General features: G+C 47.1%; 2 protein-coding genes across 4 annotated transcripts; one reads left to right on the forward strand and one right to left on the reverse strand.

Annotated features, from left to right (window-relative positions):
* The first annotated feature begins 12,807 nt into the window (after nucleotides 1–12,807).
* LOC100284671 (uncharacterized) lies at nucleotides 12,808–20,064 on the forward strand. 3 transcript variants are annotated; one of them, XR_563504.4, is made up of 6 exons: nucleotides 12,808–13,327; nucleotides 15,019–15,262; nucleotides 15,382–15,510; nucleotides 15,687–15,795; nucleotides 18,178–18,299; nucleotides 19,383–20,064. XR_563504.4 is itself a non-coding variant. In XM_008674752.3 (5 exons), the coding sequence occupies exons 1-4, from the start codon at nucleotides 13,216–13,218 to the stop codon at nucleotides 15,775–15,777; spliced, it is 576 nt and encodes a 191-aa protein (XP_008672974.1). In that variant the 5' UTR covers nucleotides 12,808–13,215; the 3' UTR covers nucleotides 15,778–15,779; nucleotides 19,383–20,064. The 3 variants fall into 3 exon arrangements, 2 of the variants coding, with proteins under 2 accessions (XP_008672974.1, NP_001352626.1); XM_008674752.3 differs by lacking the exon at nucleotides 18,178–18,299 and having other exon boundaries at nucleotides 15,687–15,779; NM_001365697.1 differs by lacking the exon at nucleotides 18,178–18,299 and having other exon boundaries at nucleotides 12,898–13,327; nucleotides 19,383–20,001.
* Nucleotides 20,065–20,426: 362 nt separating this feature from the next.
* Nucleotides 20,427–24,388, reverse strand: LOC100191305 (uncharacterized). The gene is made up of 5 exons (NM_001136739.1): nucleotides 24,129–24,388; nucleotides 23,858–24,006; nucleotides 21,917–22,229; nucleotides 20,921–21,222; nucleotides 20,427–20,829 (listed from the first exon to the last, which is right to left on the reverse strand). Exons 1-5 carry the CDS (start codon nucleotides 24,243–24,245, stop codon nucleotides 20,676–20,678), a joined length of 1,035 nt encoding a protein of 344 aa, NP_001130211.1. The 5' UTR covers nucleotides 24,246–24,388; the 3' UTR covers nucleotides 20,427–20,675.
* Nucleotides 24,389–25,023: the final 635 nt, after the last annotated feature.

The raw sequence follows: 25,023 nt of genomic DNA on the forward strand, positions 1-25,023 counted from the left end.
GCCATCATCAGAGCAACCAGAGAGGTAGTAGTCACACGCGGTCATGAGATCTCGCATGGCACTAGGATCATGGAGCCCGGAGAAATCCCAACCAGAGTCGGGCTCGTCTTCTTCCTCGGAACCCGGGGGCCCATAGGTTGAGACGGTCGTCAGTCGGTCCCAAGATGACCACATATGGTACCCCGGAAGGTTAGGGTATGCCTTTACGAAAGCGCTCACCGAAGCGGGGTCGCTTGGTGGATCGAAGCTGAATCTAAAAGGCACTGGGTGGAAAACAGACGGTACCTCTTGATCGATGGACAGTGATGAAGTCGTGTCGGGGACGGACTGCACCGTTATCTCAGGTGCGAGGCTAACACCCAGCAAGTCCTTCGTGAGTGTGTTGGCGTCATCTGTCTGCTTGGGGTTGGCACGTTGCGGGGAAACGACATTCGTCATTATCTCAGGTGCGAGGACAACGCCTGACATGTCCCTCGCTGGGGTGCCGGCGTCGTCGACTTGCTCGACAGCCGACTAGGCGCCGCCTCCTGCATGGCCACGGTTGCCCCGTCTCCTCCTTCTGCGGCGAGGAGGGTGGCGGGACAAACCCGGATGCTGCTCTTCCGCCACGGGGGGAAGACGTCGTCGAGTTCGCCGCCGCCGGGCGAGCTGATGACCGTCGTGGTTGCTGTCGCGCTGCGGGGGGAGGAGTACCATGTCGTAGCTGCCGTCGAGGGACATGAACTCGAGACTCCCGAAGCGGAGCACCGTCCCGGGCTGAAGAGGTTGCTGTAGACTACCCATCTGGAACTCAACGGGAAGTTGTTCGTTAACACGCAGCAGGCCCCTACCTGGCGCGCCAACTGTCGGCGTTTCGGACCCGGGGGGTCCCTGGACCGACGAGTAAATTTGTCGCTGTGTGCCCTGCCCAGATGGGTTGGCGCGAGATGGAACACAAGAGGGAAACGCGGCTCGTGTTATCTCGCACCAGGGGGGTGCTCATAGTAGGGGTTACAAGCATTCGCGCGAGAGAGAGAGTGAGCCTGTTCGTTTGCTCGTCCCTCCGCGCGACCCTCCCGCATGAAGGCCCTGGACCTCCCTTTTATAGATGCAAGGAGAGGGTCCAGATGTACAATGGGGGTGTAGCTAGGCGCTAACGTGTCTGGCAGGGAAGTGCCTGAGCCCTGTGTACATGCCAACGTGGCTATCGGAGAGGTGCTAGAGCCCTGTGTACGCGATAACATGGCCGTCGGAGAAGTGCCTGAGCCCTATAGAAGCACAGCTAGCGGTGCTGCTGGGATCCTGCTGACGTCTCCTGGCTTCCGTAGGGGACTAAGAACCACCATCGTCATGGACGCACGCGGGGAGCCATCATTGCCTGTTACCGGGACGAGTCAGATGGGACGTCGGTCTTGTTCCCCCATAGCCTGAGCTAGCTAGGGGTAGGGTAATGATGTATCCCCTGTGGCGCGGTCGGTCCGAGCCCAAGGTCGGGCGAGGCGGAGACTTCTCCTGAGGCCGAGGCCGGGGTCGGGCGAGGACACGATTCCTCCCGAGGCCAAGGCTGAGGCCGAGTCTTGGGGTCAGGCAAGGCAGAGACCTCCTCCCGAGGCCGAGGCCTAAGGTCGGGCGAGGCGGAGCTTCCTTTTGCGCCCGAGGCTGAACTTGCTGTTGTCAGCCTTGCCCGGGTGGCTGGCACAGCAGTCGAAGCGGGTTGAGCGGTGTTGTTTTCCTGTCAGATCGGTCAGTGAAAGAGGGAAGTGACTGCGGTCACTTCCACCTGGCCGACTGAGGCGCGCGTGTCAGGATAAGGTGTCAGGTGATCCTCGCATTGAATGCGCCTGCGACACGGTCTGTTGGTGAGGCGATTTGGCCAAGGTGGCTTCTCGACGAAGCCTGCCCGAGCTGGGCCTCGGGCGAGCCGAGGGTGTGCCCGCTGCCTGAGGAGACCCTCGGGCGAGGCATGAATTCGTCTGGGACTACTGTTCTCGCCCGAGGTCGGGCGAGGCGAGATTGCGTCCCTTGGTTGGCGAGGTCTTGACCTGAACCATGTCCATCAGTCTCTGCAGCTTGTGCTGATGGTGGTTACCAGCCGTGTTTGGGAGTGTTGGGGGTACCCCTAATTACGATACCCGACAGCAACGGTCGACTGCAATGGACACCTGCGAACGCTACAGTGCGCGCAGAACTCAGAGCAGACGCCAGAGGCGCACTAGACAGTGAACAGTACCTGTCCGGTGCGGCACCGGACTGTCTGGTGCCACTAGAAGACAAAGCCTCCAACGGTCGATAGCGCCTGAACCCTAACGGTTGGGTGACGTGGCTGGCGCACCGGACTATCTGATGCGCCCTTCGACAGCAGCCTGCCCCCAACGGCTATGTGGTGGTTGAGGGCTATAAATACCCCCCAACCACCACCACTCCAAGCATCCAAGTTTTCTGAGTTTCTCATTCAATACAAGAGCTAGTGCATTCACTCCTTGACACAAATCAAAAGATCAAAGCCTCTCCAAGTGCCAAAATTCATTCCAACCACTTAGTGACTTGAGAGAGAGTTTGTTCGTGTTCTTTGTGCTCTTGTTCTTGGATCACTTTCTTCTTCCTCATTCTTGTTCTCAAGACACTTGTAATCAAAGCAAGAGACACCAAGTGTGTGGTGCTCCTTGTGGGGTCTAAGTGACCCATTTGATTAAGGAGAAAGCTCACTCGGTCTAGGTGACCGTTTGAGAGAGGGAAAGGGTTGAAAGAGGTCTTTGTGACCACCTCAATGGGGACTAGGTTCTTTGGAACCGAACCTCGGTAAAACAAATCACCATGTTCATCCGCTTTATTTCTTTGTTGATTTGTTTTCCCTCTCTTTCGGACTCGAATTTAATTCTAACGCTAACCCCGGCTTGTAGTGTGTGCTTAAGTTTATAATTTTCAGATTCCGCCTATCCACCCCCCCCTCTAGGCGACTTTCACTAAACCGACCTAGAATTGAGGGTGTCAAGGTTTTACGAGTATAGTATTATGCTTGTCTCTATAAGGTATTAAAAACACCATCTCATTTACCCACTCGACGGATGTAAGGAAAATGGACCCCGACCCATTTGTCTAAATGATTTTGGTTTTTGATGATCAACATAACATGTGGACTAATGTGTTGCTAGTGTTTGTGTTTGTAGTTCATATGATGCAGAGTATTGATGGACTAAGGCAATGAGGAGATCGACACTTTAAAGATGACATTATAAACTCATATTGAAGACCTTTATACATGCTGAGTCCAACACACCAAGAACTAGAAGTAGGATGCAAAGCCACAAACAAAAGTGAAGTTACTAAAGTTGAGACAAAAGAGTGACTTAATTAGAAGTGTCTCACGATTTTAAATCTGCTCAAATTGACATGGCTTCAACTCTGAGATGTAGAGCATTTTATTAGCTTTCCAAAAAGTTCAAAATTATCAAAATCAGAGTTTGGAGCTAAAAGTTATGCCCACAATAAGAAATTAAATGTGCTGAAAAAACAAATAGGAGTGGACTGGTGCAAAAGTTCGATGCACCAAATCTGCTCAAATTGACATGGCTTCAACTCTAGGATGTAGAACATTTCATTAGCTTTCCAAAAGTCCATGATCATAAAATTGAAGTTCAAAGCTAAAAATTATGCCCAAAATATGAGTGCTCTACATAAGAGGTCTGATGCACAGGACTATGGCCCAGTGCGCCTAGAGGCTCTTTCAACGGCTAGTACACGTGGAAGGTTCGGTGCACATGACCATGGTCCACTACACCACAGGACAACAAAGGCTCAAATGACTATTTTTCAACAGCTAATACACGTGGAAGGTCCGGTGCACCACAGAAAGGTGCAGTCAGCCTTTCCAACGGCTAGTTTTGGTGGAGCTCTATATATACCCACCCCAACCAGCCATTTCAATATGTCGGAGCCCAAGCAACATACTAACACATGTGATACACATCTCCAATGCTTCAAACACCCAAGAGCTTAATAGAATCACTCAGTCATTAGCGTAGGTGATTTGCGAAGTGTTGAGGTTAGATAAACCGCTTGTACGCTTGCTCTAGGTTGTTCCTAGTTAGTTGAGTGAGTTTAAAAAACCCATCAAACCCCTTAGCTCTTGGGTGAGCTATTGTAATATTGTAACGAGTGGGGTGAGAGTTTTGCGAGATCACACCAACCACGCTTGTGGTGTGGCTGTAACCGTGTACCGGAGGGAACAAGACCCACAACATGGATCGGCTGGAAGCTCGATAGTGAAGACAGCGGGGAGTGTCCGAGAGGTGGCTGGAAGCAGAGCACCACTTGCGCTTAGAGAAGGCATGCGACTCTCTATGGAGTTACTCGACTAGGTGCTTGGCCCTCGCATGGGCTTCTCTTTTCCTAGGGACATCAATGAGGATTTGTTAGTGTTGGGTACCGACACGTGGCCAGGTGGACCCAGACACTCAGAGACAAAGACAAGGGACACTGAAGCGTGACAAGACAAGACATTATGTGAGAACTGTCGTGTCTCATTACGTGTGTCCCGTCCAGCTACAAGACATGGGTATTTTTGGAGAATTAAAAGTGAAGTTGCTAATTTTTAAGAAATTGGGAAATAAATAACAAACTCTCATAGATTAGTGTGAAACTTTTTGTGAGCATGACTTACGTGATTTGTCACCCCTAAATTAAATATGAGCTACTGATTGTATAGAAAGATTTTTAGTTAGGATTTAAAAATAGAAAAGGTTGTTTCCTTTGGAAAATCATGGAAAAAGATTTATAATGAGAATGTCTGTAATTTTTTGTGCCATGTTACTATGGTAAGTAAAACATAGGAAAATTAGGAAAATGGATGTTTAGCTAGTTTGGTAATACAAAGTAGTTTAAAATGCTTTCTATCATGTTCCTTGTTATTTTTGTGCAGTAAAAATAATGGTCCAAAACAGTTGATATTTATGTAGTGAAGTATGGTAGATGGACACTGCCCACTGTAATTTTTATAGTATTTTTGGAGAAGTCTAATTAGTATTTACTATGTAAGCCCAATTAAGTAGAGTAGATTCAAGTAATTGTATGTAATTCTTAGTTCAATCATGATTAAGACTGGATTCATTCAGGAAATACTTGTTGTTATGATAGTATCATTTATCCTCATGTTCCTTGTTATATCCTCATACTGCATTCCATACATCATACATGATTATCGAGGAGTTGCAGGGAATTCTCATGGAAGAGGGTGAAACAAAAGCTAAAGCTTAGGAGTGTCCTGATCACCGCTCTAGTTCCTTCGAGAAAGGCGAGCCTCGACATCTAATTCTCTATATTTTGGAGTAATTTAATTTACTCACTACCTGCCAATGTTGTTGTATTAGGTGTAGGAATTGATTGGAATTAATTGCTGCATTTATCCTTGACTACCTTGTTTACCCTGTCCTTGCCACCTGATTAAGTTAAGTACGCTTAAAAATGCTTAGGCCTTCTTAGACGATAGAAGTCGGGTGATTTCCTGTCACCTTCGAGATATAGGTGGTTACCTTATGCTTGGTTGGGATAAAGTCATCGAGTGATATCTATGGTAGAGTAAAGGTTAAATTCGAGATCGTGCGGATTCTTATGGGCATAATGTAGGCCATAGTGATCCCACCTATGTCGATTAAGGACCGTACCGTTGTGGTCCCTCGAGTCATGTTGAATATATGCCTAAACACTTAGCTGGCTGGATAATTCGTTCTGGACACGAAGCCAGAACACCATTCCAGTCGGATTCGACCTCGCGGTGCACTTATTGGTTTGACTGAGGAGTGACGGGGACATGACGAGATGACCCATGGTGGATGGTATGTCCTAACCTTCTGGTAGTCGGGCGGTCCCTAGGTATGGTGACCCATGTGGAATCCGTGATGTGCAGCAAGGTGCAAGGATGCTACTGGAATGAGTGTGGTGGTGATTGTATCTCATGAAGTACGGTGGGTATGATTTGTGTTAGGAGTACCCGCCAGCTAGTTAGTAACCAATTCGAAACGCCATCGCTCCTGGATAGTGAGCACTTGACTTGAGCTATCTCATCGTAGTAAGAACTATGATTTCTATGAGAATTATGATAGGGATTAAGACTGATGATACTTATGATTAAGATCAAGGGTTGGGTTAATCTAGTTTGGTTAATCTTAAACAGTCTTCCTTAACTTGATTCTTCACTAAAATTATAATTAGACTGATAGTGAATTTGGCAATGAACAATTAAATAATTAGGTGCAAATCTAGTTTTGCAGCGGTACAGGTAATAATACTGGACTGCTAAAAGTGGATTAATAAACTTGATACCCTTTTAAGTTGTTCATAACTTCATTAACTCATGTTACTCTTACAAAGTAAAGATCCAACCCTAGATCCAACTTTGCATAATCCTTGGAGTCTTTTACTTTCTTATTTCCTGGTTTTGGACGGGTCAGTCTAGCTAAGTACATTCTGGTACTTAGGGTTATATACCCAATGATTGTTGTAGATGGCAAGATGTTCTATGGATACTGTGAGCACTGCTTATACCCGACTACGGGAGATTACTAGGCCATGGGCATGGCTTCTCCATTCTCCACTCATGTTTTTGGTGGGTTGACATAACCCTAACATTGGAACTGTATTTTGAAAACCCGGCACATGTTGTCGGTGCTACTTGAATAATTGCTTCCGCTAAAAACTGATCACTATGGTGACTGCTACTTCTTATGTCATTTGGGCATGTGTGTCATCTAAGTTGTAATAACTCTATGCACTTCGATCTATTTTAAATTATGTGGAATGTTGTAACACATGATGCAGTGAATGTTAATTTATTACGATCTTGGTTGCGAAGGAAAAGTTTGAGGTCCTCCATGATTTCATTAGATCCATGTGTTTATATGGGTTCAAGAGTGGGAAATCATTGTCGGGCAGATGGTTTTCATACTTGATATCTTAAATCTGGTCGAGTCGCCGCAGCTACCATGTCGTTTTTAGCGATGAGGGCAATCCTTACATCGTCACTGTTAGCTAGTTATTTAGGTCGAGTGTTCTTCTTGGGAGGCATAGTGGGGTTAGTCTTCATCGCATAAACGGTGGGCGCCAAATATTAGGTACGACATGAGGTCAGGTGTGCCTAGACACTCAGAGACAAAGACAAGGGACACTGAAGCGCGGCAAGACATTAGGTGAGAACTGTAGCGTCTTGTTATGCGTGTCCCGTCTAGCTACCGGACAGGGGTATTTATAGGGTCGTCTAGGGGTTGGTAATCCAAAGTACGGTCCTACCCCCGTTCACCAACTATATCCGAGGAATATTCCACGTAACGGGGTGATTACAACATTGGGCTCTCAACAGGTGGCGCACACCAAATAATACACCCATGAGTTACACTGTCAGGTGGGCCATCGGAAGCATCTCCTAGTGGACCAACGACGTGCTGATCACTGTGTAGCCTTCGCTGCCACCTCTGGAGCCTTCGCGTCTCGGTGCCCTTCCCTCTCCTCGGACGGATGTGTGGCACCGAGGGCTCTCGGGCGACGCTATAGCGAAGGCCTTAGCCGGTGTCGAACATTCAGGGGCCTCCGCTTGGCGTTATCCCTTGTTACAGTCAGTCGCAGAGCCGAAGGCCCCTTCGCTCACGGTCCTATGTACTGGTTAGATGAAAATGAGAAGGAGAAGCCTTCGTTTCATGATCGAGGTCATGTTCGGCCTCCACCCAACAGTCAGAACCTTGCGTGGTTCTAGATACCTTGGTAAAAATACTGGCGCGTCCATGGGAGTTTGCAATATCTACCTTTGGTATTTAGCTTTTGCATTTACATTAAGTACTTAAGTTTTATTCTCTACTATTCCTAGTTTAGAATAAATGATTGGAACTTATGTTGCATAACTCTTTTGAAGGAGAGATAGCAACACTTAGACAAAACCTAGGTTGTGTATTCTTGTTTAGTTATTTGCATAGGTTTTGTTTAGGAGAATTATTTGTGGCCTTGATTAGCGAGAACTTTAGAAGTCCTAATTCATAGGCGTCTGTGTTCCTTTCAGTGGCCCCATAAAAATATCACGATGTATAAAAAGCAAGCAACTTTACCTAGGAAGCCTACACCCTAGATTCATGGGAAAAGATTACTCCATCCATAAAAAACACTAATACAATACATATATGTTGGGACTGAATGATCATGCGTTTCGACAGCACACAATCATATTTGATGAGTGACTATAGCAATCCATTTAGGCGAAGAGTTATATCTTTGTTACCTTCTCTGTACTAAATTCCACATGCTTACAGAAGAGTTCATTAATTCATACCTTCTGTACTTACTCACTTCCACTTCCTAACATTCAACCCTGACAGCAAGGTTCCAATTGTTGAAAGATGAGTGCTCCTAGCCACCACCAGCCCTCTCGTGAACACTTGAGGCCCTCAACATCTCTTGGAACCTTATTGAATGTCGAGAGCACCTATCCCTACTAGGGCCCTAAGAGGCTATGACCCAATCATTGAAATCTAGGAGACCATAGCTGACATAGGTCCTCCCATGAATACCAGAGGCCCTCGACATCTCTCATAGTGTGTTGTGAATGTTGGGAGCTCTCACTAGGGTCCTTAGTGGTCCTAACATAGTTGTTGAAAGCTTGGAGCCCCTGGCTATCAGTAGGCCCCTCCCATGAACACTCAAGGCCCAAACATCTCTCAAGTCTCTTGGTGAATGATAAGAGCCTCTGGTTCCTACTAAGGCCCTAAGTGGCTCTGGTCCTAAAGCTGAGGCCACATCTCCTTTGCACGAGTTGGATGATGTGATATCCTGGCCTAAGGCTTAATAGGATTGATAGAATACTCATACTAATAAGGTGTCCCGTTTTTCGAAAGCCTATCTTGAAAGAACCTCTAGGTTAAGCATGGTTGGCTTAGAGCAATTTCGGAATGACTAATCGACGAAAAAGTTTTCTCGGGTGTGAATGATTAAGGACAAAGTGCATAGAAAGGACCCATGTTGGTCTATTGGGCTGGTCTATGATCCTAAATGATTACAGGAGTAACTACCACTTGTCTGAGAGTGGCTGGGGTGTTACAAATGGTATTAGAGCCAACCATCAAAGTTTTGTGGCACATGTGGGATAGGGGTTTGAGCAAATGGTTGATGCATGTCGCATGTGGACTTAGAATAATCACATGGCATGGCATATGATAAAACTAGACACAAACGTGGCCAAGAGGGGAAGTCTTTTCTGCGCACTTGGCTTAGAGCATCACATGAGTGATTGGCTTATAGTAATTTTGGGATTGGTGGCCGACTAGGAAGTTTTCTTGAGTACACATGAGTTAGGACAAAGTGTGCAGAAAAGACTCGTGTTGGCCTATGGGGGATTGTTTATGATCCTAGAGGGCTCTCGGGTGCACATTTGTGAGGATAGAGTGTATAGAAAAGACATGTGTTGGTCTGTGGGGATGGACTATGATCCTATAGGTTGAGATATGGTTAGAGTCTATGGGACCTTGCACTAAGACCCCTATTTCCTAGGTCCTAACCCCCTTGAGTCACCCCCCTCTTATTATGTCGTGTGTCATGTATAGTGGTCTGTATATTTTGCTAGCGAAGTCCTCTATGATGCCATGGCAAGGTACCTTAAGACGTAGAAGATTTGTACATAATCCTTGTTGCATCCTAAAAGTTGTGCCATTATTTAATTTCCAAGCTGCATTCAATCCTAGTGGTTACATCCTTCCCACTATTAGCGATACTTCATAACCCGCATTCAATAGAATGCATCACAAAGTGGGAGGCAAAGCCGGCGGAGATCAACATCAACTTTGTCCCCCTACCATGTAGTCAAAAGTCAATCTCTTGCTAATTTCATGGCTGAATGGACCCGGGTTCACACAACCACCAAACCGATGTCAGATTCCCACCCAAGCTAGACCCGACCTACTTAACATCACAAGGGGTTGGCTTTATTTGTTCCATGGGCCCCAGGATATGAGGTTTAATAAGTTTGAAGAGCTTAGCATAGAAAGGTCCCAAAGTAGTTTTGCCTCAAACTCTAGGGGTCTTATGGGCCTAGTAACTAAGAGTAGGGCAATGTAGGTTTTGGGCCCCCTATAATGCCATGGACCCTGAATTGATCTTTCCCTTGGCTCGATGTTGTTCTAGGGCCAAGTGGTGGTATCATAGTCATAAACAATACCCTTGGCGCCATAAGGGTCCTAAGCACATTTTGTCAAATCCCCCCTCAAGTTCTATCACTATTGGGATATGGGGCCCTTGATAGTGCAAGAAGCTCGCATAGGACTCGCATGGCCCTTAGGACACCGATAGCATCAAGGCCCCTAAGAGGGCAATATGCTGCATAAGTAGAAGTATAGGTTATTCCTACATGCAATCTTAGAGAAAGCAATAAAAATTACCTTATCATCGGCCACCCTTACACTATACGTATCTATAAGTTTTTTATGCTACTCTTAGAACCTCTTTAAGGCCCAGCTGATGACTTAGAATGGTGGTGTCACAAGAGCAAGCCCATGTGTGATGGAGCAAAGGAAGGGCAGACCGGGCCGAGAAGAGTGACCCACCATAGTAGAGCAAATCTATAGCATGATTTGACTATTGTTGGGGTACTGCCTTCAGGCATATTTATCATTCCATTTAGCACAGGGACATGCTGCTAGAAACCAACCCATCCTAGCTTGTGCAAAGATGCAATGACTTTGTTATACAAGAGATCAAAAGGGTTGCATTTTAATCTAAGAGTTGGACCCCCAAAAGGTATGGTAAAACAATTAAGGAAATTGTTTCATAAGTAGAGAGTACTTGAACCATGATTGGCTATTTATGAGTATGCCACCTCCTGCTTGTTGAGCTAGTGTGCTAGCACCTTGGGGGCCAAAGAAGGAGTTACATGAGGATAGGCTTCATAGGATAGGTAAAAAATCATTCATGCATAAAGTCATGAAGAAGGCCATAAAGTTCTACCATGTCGGGGGGCCTTACTTACACAATTCTTAGCTATATTCCTACGACTTTTTGCCTAAACCATTTTAGGGCCTTAGCTAATGGCTCGGGAGGGTGGTGAGACATCTGGTAGATGTTGATCAAGGATGGATTAGGACAAAAAGAATGACCCACCATGGCAGAGCGTATTCGTGCCATGCCTTCACTATTCCTAGGGTGTTGCCTCTAGGCATCTTTGATGAACTACTTAGCATTGGGGTCAACTGACATATACCACTATATTCTAGGTTTCCTAGGCGCACACTGACTCTATTTAAGTGGGAGCTAGGAAGGAACTATGTACAAGTGTAAAAATAGGGCCTTTGAAGGGGTATGACTAGAAAGGCTAGAAAGGTGTGTTAGTGATTACTTATATGAATAAGAGCGCTCTTATCATAGAGCTAAAAATTAGCTCACCTTGCGAAAATATAAAAAATACAATACAATTATAAGTTAATGGAAATTAATAGACTCTAATCATCAATTAGCTATCGTTAGCTTTTATTAGTTTAGAATTAACCCTATATTGATATTCTCGTTAGTTCATGTATCAAACATGCCCATAGTCACAACCGATTTAGACCCATAAGGGAATAAAGGTCCAACCCATATAGCTCCTCTAAGGTCGGAAGAGATACTGGGTCGTCCATTGGTGGTACTTCATGCCTAGAAGAAGCTACATCCCGCAGCCATTGCAAAATCCCCAAATCGATGGTGGAGCCGAAGGAAGGGGCGCAACTAGAGAGATCAAAGAAGGGAAAGAATATGGTGCGGGTGGCGACCTACTTCGCGATGACCTTCGGTGCGTACCTCTTCTGGCAGTCCAGATAGGGTCCACATATGGACTGCCCTTCACTAGGACAAAAAGGTACTATGTGGTGACACAATCTCTTCCCCTTCCCTCGCCTTCTGTATTCAAATCCAATCCTTGTTATTATGCATGTGTAGCTTGCAGAATCTGTTATCGCCTTAGCTTGTAAGATTTGGTTTCTCTATGCCCTTCGATTAGCAGTTGCTCGAACCACATGAATCTTGGAATACGTTGTTGGATTTGATGAAATGGATTTGGTAAAGAGTTTCTGGCATAACTCTGAGTGTGATGTTTTGAAGCATAGGCTCTCTTCATTTAGTGTTGCATGCTCCCTGCTACTCTCTATCTCAACCACGTTGCTTTCGGGTCTAGTCTAACCATGTTGTTGTTCGAGCACAAGACGAACCCAACTAGCCCCACCTCCCGAGCAACCGCTCCCGATCCCTCCCGTCACCTTCTCCATCGCAGTGGACCCATCTCTAGTAGCGCTGCAAACCTCTCACCGCCACCGCAATCTCATAACAGCGTCGACACGTGCAACGACGTGGTACACCGCTGATGTTGTGGTACTAGGAGCACAAACGCGAGCCAGTACTAACTTCGCTTTTCCCATACAGGTGTGTGTGGATAAAAGCATAGGTATACCTTTGGTCTAAAAGCGTATGCATGCACGCGGTATCCCTTCCTCGACCCACCTCGCGACCAAGCATGTCCTCTAGTGGCGAAGCTAAGGCCTGACTTGGCCCAACCCAAAACATATGTGGCCTATTCACTTTGAATTAGAGCCAGTTGTTTGGACTGCTTTATCTGTAATCCATAGAGATGAAACATTGTAAAAACAATAGAAGTTGTTTCATATTAAAATCAAGTGAACAATTTGATAATGACCAAACCCTATGCTTTCGCATCCTGGTCTTCGTCTCCACACGTCTCGTCCTCGGCTAATCGTCGTCACTTTAAGATTTGTTCGGTTAGAAGAAGATAAGAGAAGATTAAATCTCCTTTTAATCAAAAATTAATTAGAAAATAATTTAATTTCCTTGATCTCCTCTTGTCCCTATGCAACCGAAAGTCTTTTGGGGGCGCGCCTCCATCTCCTCGCGACTGCCGCACACGGCACATCTCAGCGCCTCGCCTCCACCAGTCCACCTCCACAACGTCACCTTCACCTCCTCGCCGCCAGACGCGCCCGCCGCCACCCCGTGAGCCGGCAACCTCCCACCATCTAGCCTCTGCGCCCGCCCGGCCACCGGGCACTGGCCACGTCCGGCCGACGGCCGCCTGAGGCAGTGAGGCCTGACCACGCCCTCCCTTCTCCACTTTGTGTCTGTGCCCGGTCTTGGATTCGTGGTTGTCTCCGCCACTGATCTCCTCCTAGCACGGCAGCACCCCAGAGCCCTAGCGCAAGCCTGGTGCTCCAGATCTCCACCCTGACCATGTCGGGGCGGAGACAGGCCTGGCAGTTTGCGGCCGCGCTGGTCTTCTTCCACGGCTCCGAGTACGTCCTCGCTGCCGCTTTCCACGGCCGCCAGAACGTCACCGCTACTTGTGAGTGCACCATGACCTCATGTCTCTTGCGATTTGAGTGTGCCTTGGACTGTGTGCTCGTGAAATTCGGTGGATTTGAAACTGGTCTTATGCAAATCCCAAATTCTAGCGCTCTGCTCAGAAGTTAAAACAGATCGCCTTCGTTGGGTGAGTTGATTTGTGCTCGTGAGGTTTACTAGATATCAAAGTTGTATTGAGGGATTCCTAGATTCCACCTCAGTCTCGTTACTAGATTCTAGCAGTCTCACTGAGTAGTTGAAGCAAATTTCTGCTGAGTAAAGATGTGTGTCTTCACAATTTCTTGCTTGGGTTTGAAATGCCATTTGGCCTAGCCAGAGTATTTGTAGTGGACTTTGTAGTCTATATATTTTGTAAACTGCGCTTGCTATCTGATCTACGTCAACTTTAGCAGCTAGCACCTGTCTGTTTCATTTAATAGAAACAAGCTGCCAAGTGTTGCTCCTATTGAATTTAGAATTTAAGGAACATATCACAGTGGGCCTGGATTTTCAGTTAAAATCTCGAAAATTAGAAAGTACGATCAAAGTTCTTCAGTGAACATGTTTTGACAAATGAAGCTTATAAAAAATTTAATTGCTTCATAAATCATTAGTTTTTTCCACAATGGATGAACCGAATTTCATTATGGACGGTAAGTAAATTGCACTGGTTTCAAGTCATTTCCCAGTTTCAGACGGCGAGTATGCCACACACAGCAAACAACAAGTTTCAGATCGACATAAGAAGAGCAGACTTGCTGCTGGAGGACGCTACATGAGTGGGGTCTGGGGAAAGGATAAACCAAGGCATGCATTTTTCACGCAAATGCGGAGAGGCCGCTTCAAACCCGCAATCTGGTGACTCAGTGAGACAGCTCTCACCACTGCACTAGGCCTGCCATTCATAAGAAGCTAACACTAAAAACTGAACCAACCTATTACAAGCCAGATGAGGGTGCCACGGCACGCAAGCCAGCGAAGAGTGACTTCCAAGCAGCAAAGAACTGAAGTCTTCAAGTCTTGATGATCACCTGAGAGTCATCTTTCTGTTGGACTTGCTGGTGGAATTGCAAAGCCACCGATTTCAGAATTGCTGCCCCCTGTTCCCATCTGACTCGTAGGCTCTTGTTTCTGAAGCCCTACCCAATATACATGCATAGAACAAATCAAACATAAAATCTCTGTAGGAGTCTTTACTCTTCCCATCAAAGCAAATAGAGTATGGAATTAGTTACTTCTAATTGGGCTTGTGCAACTGCAGCTTGCATTGGGCCAGCTCATGTAGTATGTGATCAAACCATGCTTTCCTTCCAAACAGGGATTAGGTTGCACCAATGTTCACGGTATTTTCATTTCAGAACACTAAGAAGTACATAAATAATTCCTGAAACTTGGCCTAGCATGATGCTGGTTTTTGTTTTAAACTGTTAATTTTTTAAATTCTGGCTTTGATGGAAATGGTGAATATATCAAGGGTTCTCAAAGTTTTGTAGGTCTTCTGTGGACAAAACGTGCAATCAAATAATACAACCAAAAGTTCAAAACTTTATTTAGCTACTGGACACTGATCAAACAGCACCTGGAGAAGCATTTGGCTGTCGCTTGTTGATACTTACAGTTTAGATTATACTTTGCATTATCCTCTCTTTATTTTTGGCAGTATTGTTAGTAATGAAGTTGCTTCTCATGCAGCACTTCTTATTAGCAAGCAGTATGTATTGGCAATGGGTTTTGCAATGCTGGAACACCTGACAGAAATTCTTATTCTCCCGGAAGTAAAGGAGTTCTGGTTTGTCAGTAATATTGGCCTTCTAATGGTTATTATCGGTGAAATTATCCGTAAACTTGCTGTAGTGACAGCTGGACGTGCCTTCACACACGTTATAAGAACTTATTATGAAGATCAGCATCAATTGATCACGCATGGACTGTATAGGTAAATGATTATTTACCTTTTGCAATAGTTCGAAAGTTATTGAGTTACTACTCTACATTTGCCCTACAACAATTCAGAAGTTTCATTTGTTAATTGTTATAACCTGCTTAATTGTACAGGTTTATGCGCCACCCTGGGTATTCTGGCTTTCTTATATGGGCAGTAGGAACCCAGGTTATGCTGTGTAATCCATTATCAACAGTTGCATTCACATTGGTCTTGTGGCGATTCTTTTCAAAACGGATACCGTATCCTGCCTGAAATATATTTTATTTGTCCCTCCTTATGTTCTAGACTCTGTCTTGATTATTGAACTTCCAGAAGCATGCCAAGTTATGTGTTTTCAACACCCATTGAATATGAACATCTTCGTGATAAGAGTAAAACTAGTTTTTTTTTCTTGTGATTCCTTCACCCAGAACAGGTATGAAGAATTTTTCTTGAAGCAGTTCTTTGGCTCTGAATACGATGAATATGCACAGAGAGTACACTCTGGAATACCATTTATTAAATGAAAGTATGGCACTTGCAAAGTATGCCCTTGAATCCTTGACTTTTAAGCTCCTATTTGATACCATGTACTTCAAACTTTAAGAGTTGTTCTATCATGTTTTCTTTAATTTTCAAACCTGGAGGTAGTGCAATAATAAAACCGGTGGATGCATGCTTTCTCATAAAAGAAAGAGAAATCGAACAATGGTCTCATAACTTTGTTTCTTTTCTCATAGGAACATGTTTAGTTTGAATATTTTATCCCTGGCCCAGAATTATAGCTATTTTGTGCACAATAGCTTCTCACAATTAATTTTCACATTTAAAGTGTTTTTACACTATATTGGAAATTATGTATTTTTTTCTCGAGCACGCGAGAGAGTTGTGTATCTTTGTATTAAGAAGAAAAAAGGGGAAAAGAAACCCAATACAACCACCTCAATCTCTCACTCACCCGTTTTTGAAAAGAACAGGCAAACAAGCCAAGGCTAACTCTCACACTACGACAAACTAAAAAGGCAACCTGGTCTATTGTTAATCCTGCTGTAAGGTTGTCAGGAAAGAAATCCTTCTATCCAGCTAAGCTCTAGAAAAGTGCCTCTTCCTTTGCTAGGAGCAGAGCCCTTTCCAAGCTAGGAGAAACCCCATCAAAAACACGTGTGTCATGAAGCTTCCACAGGCTCTAGGAGCATAGAATAACAACGGAATCGAAACCTTTCTGAATTTCAACCCCAACTCTTTGGCTCCCCCTCTGCCGCCAGCTAGCAAAGGACTCATCCTCATTTGTAGGCGGCAACTCCTGCAAATTGAAGTGATGGAGAAAAAGGAACAGAACTGCCTGGCAAAAACACAGCTTGTTAGCATGTGATCAATTGTCTCTTGCTGATCACACAGGAGACATGCAGCCAGGTGTGGTAGGTTACGTCGGGCTAGCCGATCTGCTGTCCAGCACCTCTTCTGCATCACTAGCCACAAAGAATTTGCATTTGTTTGGTACTTTGGTGCCCAAGATTTCCAAATACGTTCCCAAGCTCCAAAAACTGTGGATCCTTGGAAGAGTATGTATGGTTCATAATCTAACATATCCTTGTGGCTTGACATCTCACATTTTTCTTGCACATGAATTCTAAGCAATTGTGGCTCACATCATTTTGCTACATTGTTTCTACTCTGCAAGGTTATTAAAACGATAAAACGCTGAAGCGCTCATGATAACTTTTTAACTTTAAAACGTTTAAGCGAGCTTTAAAACGTCTTTTTAAACAACATGGACAAAATATGAATATAACAAAATTTCACATAATAATGTAACATGTCCATAACCACACTACCGCAAATCCACAATAACACAAGTTCAAGTGTTCAACTAATAGCAACTAGCAAGTAGACAACCACAAACAAAGTGGAATGAAATGTGCAGTAGTCCACAATCACAAACATAGCACTAAAGCAACTAAAGTGGAATGCAATGTCCACAACCACAAAGGCACAAACATAGCACACAAGCACAAAATTTTCATCATCTTCATTCTCTTCACCCACATCAAGCCAATCTTCATTGTCCTCAACTGTTGACACTTGAATACCATGGGCTCTCATAGGAAAGTAGCGGCCTTGAAGGTGTGTAGATGCACCGGTGGCATGATCAACATGCTCCCATGTGAGAAGAGAGTCATCTCCAACAAGAGATGAATTAGCTAATGGATCACTGAGCAGGGCAGAGACGCAGCAGCGACGCCGAGCGCAAGCACGAGCACTGAGCAGGGCAGAGACGCAGCAGCGACGCCGAGCGCGAGCGCCGAGCAGCACAGGGAGGCAGCGGGCAGCACAGCTGCACAAGAAGCGAGCACGGATAGCACCGGGAGGCAGCGGCGCGAGCGCCGAGCGTGGCCGCGAGTAGGGAGCAAGGCAAGGAAGAAGGGAGGAAGGCGGCGAGATCAGGCAAGATCTTACCGGTGGCGACGAAGCCCAGGGAGCAACGCAGGGCGGCTGGGGCGCGGTCCGTGAGACCGTGACGGCTGGCCGTCTGGGGCGTGGGAGAAGGACGTCCTCCCTGTTTTAGGTTAGGAGAAATGGGCTGGGCTGGAAAGCTGAAAAGCGACAAAACGTGGCCTTTTTATGGCCTAGAGCGTTTTAACGCTAAAAGTGGCGCTTCAGCACTTAAAACGAGCGCTTTACGTGGATTCGTGAAACGTTACAACGCTTTACCACCTCAGTAGCGCTTAAAAGGCGCTTAAGCGCCTTTTTAATAACACTGCTACTTTGTGAAAGGAAAAATAGTTTTGAGATCCACCAGTAAGATTTCCAATAAACTATTTCTTGAAAAATGTGGCATGACCACACTTCAATAAACATATCTTGTAGTCTGTGTACTGTGGTTACTAGTGAAACAGCTCATTTTTGTTCTTCCTTTTTAAATACAGCACACATCTGGAGATAGGATATTCATATTGTGTTCGTATCAAATGCACATGACCCATCACCCATCTGGAGTGCACATATTAAATCTGGACCCTTCGTTCAACAATTCAGCAATCAATGACTGGTATATTTTCGAAAAAAAAACCTTCGATGCTCTTCAAATAAAAAAACCTTGCACGTTCAACTGATGATTGTTGTGCGAATTGAAGGGAGATACGGTGCTTAGGATATTAAATCTGGACTGTGCATTTATATTTGTCTGGAGACGCCAGTTTCGTGTCTTGGACTAGGAACAGATCATATAAAGCTGAGACACAGACATGGGATAAAACGAACTCAGGTGTTATATCTTCTCACAAAAACACCTGTGGAATTTGAGCACCAGAACATTAGACTATTAGAGTAATAGAAGAACCTGCAAATGGAAGACATGAAATTTCAAACATTCGAATGGATGTACTATAGGAAAGAAACAGCATTTGTCACCCTTTGAGGGTTTTGACATAATGAATTTGCAACTATGGCACACAATTTTTGCAGCATAGTGTTGCTTCCACTATCAGTCAGGTTTGCACCTATCAAAATAGTTATAGTGTTCCATGGATCCAATAAAATGTGGATTGAATTTTAATCTTAATTATCTAGCTGTCTCATGTTGTATGGTTGTATACTTGTATGATTATGATTTATTCTGAATCCTGAGTACCTGGATCACAGTTCCAAAACTATTTAGATTTAGAGGTACATTGCCAGGGAAACTTGTGACCTGTTTGACAAAAAAACATCATGTGTGATTATAATTGTGTGTGTTCACACCATGACACTTTGATACTATGGTTACATTTTGGTCTCCGTTGTAACCCAGGTTTCATTCTGAGATATGGAAAGTTTTTGTGGTTGTGTTTCCCTGGCGTAGAGCTTTTCTTTCTGTAGGCACCTTTTTGGATGCCTGTTCTTCAAAGATGGTGTTAAGGCATGACAACATTATGTACCTTTGTAGTGCTAGACTCAAACACAGACATAATCACTTGTTGTATTTTCTGTTTCCACCAAGAACACTATCAGTTCATCACACAAAACACACCTGACCTCCAAAACCACCATGGTCTGTCTGTGCAAAATACATGAACTGTCAGCATCTATAGTTTGTTATACTTAGAGATGTTTTGTTTTATGGAAGCAGCTGATAGTGGTTTTATTCTTTCAGAAAGAGGATGTAAAGGGAATGCAGGTAGAGCTAATGGCCCAAGCTAAAAGAATGAATCATGATTATCATTCGAGGCAATTCCTTTATCATATTTCATCTGCTGTATTCTCCAAGTGACATTTTCACTGATGTATGCTCGATAACTCCAATAAAGGCATAAAGCGAGAGATGCTACAGCTTTGTTGAATGCAAACAGGTTTGCTCGTGTTGAATTATTGTAAGGCCGCGCATAGCAGAGCGTGCATATGTTGAATTATTGTTGAATGCAAACATTGTTTTGTACCGTAGACTATATTGTTTACAGAGTAGAGTTTGAAATAGATTAGAGTTTGAAATAGAGTAAAGTTTGAAATAGAGTAGAGTTTGAAATAGTGAGTAAGATAGGAGATGAGATAGAGAGGCTGCTGGAGATAGCCTATCGTATTACAAGTGCAGAAACTTGCTCCAGCTTGCTTGGGACAAAAGAATCTGATGCCATTTTTGTTGTTATTCCAGAACAGCACAACTCAACTATCAGGGTTTTTTTATCTGGTTATAAGCTGTTGTTTTGTACTGAGATTTCATTGTTCACTTGAAGAAACCCTTGCTGGGAGAGCAGAATGCATGGTGCTGTTTAAGTGATCCCGTGTTATATTTACTCATGTAGTCATGGCATACATGTCAAGTATGCTGGTTGCTTTTCTGCTGTCCGGCGTCATGTTCTAAATTAATATATGTAGTGATATTTCTGCTCCGTTGATTCTTAGCTTGTGCAGCAGTATCTTTCTTTCGCACGGGCTTTCCGTTGATTCAGAGGAGCTCTCATAATCATATAGTGCCATAGACAGTTTGCTTGTGCACTTGCTGCTGCCTGCTGGCCTTTTTATCATGATGTTTCCAACTTGTGCCACTAAAATCCATTAAAGTCGATCAAATATCAAGAACAAGTTGGACCACGAAACCATGATTGGAACCAAAAAAAAACAGAGGCAGTCGTCCATTCTGCGTCGTGTCGTTTTGGATTGATCATTTTTGTCAGGGTACCATAATACTGAAAGGTATCATAAGACTAAAATACTTCTCATATTTCCCTATTATTATATAATGATACATGCGCACTTTTTACATAGACTTCCGGCTGACCAACTCCCACCTCGATAAAAGAGCTATACCAACGTAGGGTGACAAAGTAGGCATGTACATGTACATATCTCAAAAGAGATCTGACATCTCAAAACAGACCCAAAAAAAAACTGCTCGCTTCATTCTCTCTCACTAATCTAACTTTGACCCCTAAGCATCCCAGGCTGCTCCTCAGCACTGGGTGGTGGTGGTGCTCATCTGCTTCCTGTTGGCCAGAGAAGAGAAGACCCTGGCAGTCTTCACCTTCTTCACCAGAAGCCCCCATTTGTCGCCATCATCGCCGCCCTTGGCAGCCGCCTTATCCTGCTCCTGCTGCTTAAACCTCCTGCACGGCACAAGCACAACAATGTGAGGCGCGAGGTCACGCAATGGACCATGGATGGCTGCAACGAAGCAAGCGGCGGCGCGGCGCTTACATGCAGAGCGGGGTGTTGCAGCGGTCGGTACGGTCGCAGAGCGCGGAGTGGAGGCGGAGCAGCTGCCACATGCGCTGGCACCGCGCGCAGCTCTTGCGGTGGCACTGGGAGAAGTGGCGGATGAGCAGCTGCAGGCCCCGGCACGTGGCGTAGCGCGCGCACGGCGCCGGCGCCGGCGCCCGCCCCGCCGGGCCGACCTCCGTGCATCCCTCCGTGCAGATGTGGTCCAGGCAGTCCATGGCCTCGCTCAGCTCCATGTACACGCGCTGCTCCGCGCGCTTCCGCCGCCACTTGCGCCGCCGCTGCATGTCCAGGAAGGAACCGAGCGCGCATCGGGTCAGTGCTTTAGCTAAGAGGCTGGGTCGGTCGTCGGTACACAAAAAAAAACGTGCATCGTGGAACTGTTGTTTCCAACAAACGTTATTATTGGTGAAACGTTCTCCGCTGGACTTTTGAAGCCCTACGAAGAATGTTTGTAGATGGAACTGATGGAGTAGCCGCCAAGATTTCTGCTAACTTTGGTCAAACCAAGGCACAAATTACTTGGTCTCACGATTTGTCTACCCCCAGCCAGATGAAAACGTGTAAAATCAAAACAGAGTCGGAAAGGTAAGAGGTCGGAGAGATGCGAACATTCGCCCGACCATTCGGCGTGGACGGGCCGGCCCAAACAGACGCACCAACCACATAGAAAAGAACACTGGCGTCATGTCGTTCGTACGCCGTACGCGCACGAACGCGACACGGAGGTCCGACCATGTCCACCGTTTCCTGGAACAAAAGCTTGACGGTAAAGAAAGCATGCTCCCCAGTGCCCACCCCACCCCGCCGGCGTGCGCCATCATGCATGCATGCATGATAATTTCTTCGCACTCGCACTTCCATTCGGTGCGGTGCGTGCAAGCATGTGTCAGTCAGATTTACATCGACCGACCGTGGTCCGGTCCGGTCCGGTCCGGTAGCAATCCATGGAAGAAGAAAAAAAAGCGTGCGTACCATGTCGGCCTCGTGCAGGCGCTGCAGGACGTGGAGCTCCTGCCAGGGGTCGTTCTCCTGCAGGAAGCGCCAGGCCTCGGTGCGCTCCACGGCCGCGAACTCCTTGGCCAGCAGCCTGGCGCAGCGCAGGTGCAGGCGCGGCGCGTCGCAGAGGCCGGCCAGCTGCAGCACGTCCACCACCGAGTCCGCGGTGAGGCGCGCGCCGATGGCGCCCTCGCACGCCCGCTTCAGCCACGGCACCTGGTACGCGTGCGCCAGCACCAGCACCTGCACCGCGTGCTCCTCCATGTCGTCATCCTCATCCTCGCCGCACCTGCCCAGACGGGTTTTTGCTGTCGTGTTAAGCACATGATCGTTCGTCATCATCCAAAATCTAACAAATTGTTAAGCACGGACAGCGTTGCAGACACTGTTTAGTTAGAACCTGACAAGTTCCTGTGAGCCACAAGAACATGCGCTAGTGTGGTGGACGAATCGTATGCCGTACTAGTTGTATAGCACTTCGACCTGGTAGTCAGGTAGTAGTGTACTAGTGTGGTAGAAGAACCTTCGACGGGTTCCACAAGAAAGAACATTTGCCCAGGGCGCGAGGCTGCGATCGCTCGGGCGGTCGTTTTCTCGGAATCCGCATGTAGCCACGTCGGCCGAAGAATTTTCCAATCCACGGTAAGCAACACCACAATGAATGATAGCAGCCGTGGGCGAGAGTGGTCCGCCGGTGCGTTGCGTCCCGGCGCCGGCCGTCCCCGCGACAGCGACGGCTCGGCCCGGCCCAGTCGTGCGCTACGCGATGACGCGCACGTCGGCTGAGAGCGCGGGGTCGTGCAGGTCCAACCGGGCAGGTGCCACCCACACAACCCACAGTGCCACACCCACACCAACCAGGCAGCCTAGCGGCGGGGAAATAATAATAATAATAATAACTTAAAAAGGTTGTAACGCTTTTTTTACCTCGCTTTAGCTTTATCTTTTTTTTTTGCCCTCCGTCGCCGTCCTATTCGCCGCTGGGAAAGCCACGAGATTTTTTGGCGTCCGCTACGGGGGTTTGGGCACTTGGCAGACCGGCGCGGGGTGTGTGTGTGGCTCTGGTTGTAAGAGGGGTTCGGCGGGCGACGTGGCTGCGACCTGCCGCCGCGCCAACCCGGGACGTGACAGTCTGACAGATGATGGTGAGGCAGCCAGTTGGCCAACCCAAACCAACGAGAGCCCCATTTGATTTGCGACCTGACCCGGCTCGGTGATTGGATGGTGCGGCAAAAAAAAAATATCACGGGATTGGCTCGTTGAGCCGACAAGCGCTAGATAGTGTCCGGAACCGCTGTTCAAATGCATTTCGATCCGTAGTTTATAGTAGATATAGTGTCCGGGGAATGCTTAATTTGGGTGCAAGGTTTTCCTACTACGGGGGAGCTCGATCGGTTTGGTTGGATTTGGTACCTACTCAAAGTTTTAAAATCGATTGTTGAAGCTAGCGCGTGGTCATGGACTTGCTTCTTGCCATTCCTAGAACGTTGGACACCTCGAATTTCAGGTTTATACTGTGTGTATATACTGTTAAAGAAGGAAACGTACAGATGGACTCGAGATAAATAAAGAATAAAAAAGTACTAGAATACTTTTTTTCAATATAAAAACGCTTCTGGATGATGTCTAAGAATAAAGGTTGATCTTCCGGGCAGTTAACGTGTGGGTGGAGCACACACGCGCGCCATGTTTCCCCTCCTCGTGCGTTTAGAATAACGCAGGATTAGTCCTTGCTAATAATCGTGTGCCGCACTGGCTTGTCCAGCCCCAGGCCGGGGACCAGGCGGCCGCAGCCTCGCGAGGAACTAACATGTGCGAAAACAAGACTAGCAACAAGGAGGCCGCCATGGCTGAGCGCGCGCGACCGGGGAATTGAAAGGGAGACAGACAGGCACGCACGGTGCCCACGGGCGTTACCTGCCGGCGTAGAGGAGGCGGACGAAGGCCGCGGCGGCGTCGTCGGTGACGCCGCGGATCCGGACGACGGACCGCCCGGGCTTGCCGCTCTCCCTGTCCTTCCGCAGGCGACGCTCCAGGATGCTGCCGAGCACCGGCGACGCCGAGGCCTAGCGCGCGCGGAAACAGAGACGGACACAGCTCCCGTCAGACGACTGCTAGACGACCCGGACGGGACGGCCGAACGGAGCAATGCGCCAAGGAGGGGGGGAAAAAGGGATCGGACGCTTACCAGGACAGAGGAATGCGCGGGGATCCTCCGGCGCCCGCCCGTCGTGACGACGTCGACGTCGGCGGCGGCCGGGTCGCCGGCGCCGGCGCGGTTGCCGAGCCGCGGTGCCTCGCACATCTCGTTGTCTGGCGAGAGGTGGTGGAATGGAAGGGAACGAGCCGGGGGCGTGGGGGGATAAAAAAAATATCTGCGGAAAAGGTCCGGGGCGCGGCGGGGGCGGGAGACGTCGCAGTTGCTTGCGTTGCGTGCTCTTGTCTGGGTAGCCAGGCCAATTGCCGCAGCCCTGCAGGCGTTTGAACGCTTTTATAGAGAGAGGGGGCCAGGGGGGAGGGAGGGAAAAGCCGGCTCAGGCCTGGGCGGCCCGGACAACGGGAGATGTGGCCGTCCCACGTTTCCAGACTTGCAGCCTAGTCCCGCAGGCAGGGGGGAATGCGATTATCAGAAACGACCTCCGCCAGTTGCCACCTCCTCGTCGGGTTCGGGTTGCTCGTCACTTCCTTGTTACCACCCCGCTGTTAAAAACGACCGGCACGGTGGATCACAAACGAACGTGTTTGCCTAGGAACGTTTCAGCACCTGCGTAGTTGTGTCGCTGGAATGCACTTTTTATCGCTGTACAGAAACTTCCTTTTCTTTTCGAATGAAGCGGTAGTCTTTTTGTTAGGGGGTAAAAAAAAGTTATACTGACACGGGAACCAAGTTTGCTATGCCCGATATCGAAAATTTTCAATTAATGGAGGGGGCGGGGTCACGGGCAAGAAGACCGTCTGAAGTCTGATGGACCCGGCCAGGACCACCCGCCGCGAGGAGAAGCGAGGTCGAGGGGTCGCGAGCACAAGGAGTCAAGGAGGCGGCAGCCGGCAGAGGGCAACACGGCCTTTGGAACGAGGAAGCG

The sequence above is a fragment of the Zea mays genome, chromosome 3 (assembly GCF_902167145.1).
Source record: "Zea mays cultivar B73 chromosome 3, Zm-B73-REFERENCE-NAM-5.0, whole genome shotgun sequence".
Lineage (NCBI taxonomy): Eukaryota > Viridiplantae > Streptophyta > Magnoliopsida > Poales > Poaceae > Zea > Zea mays.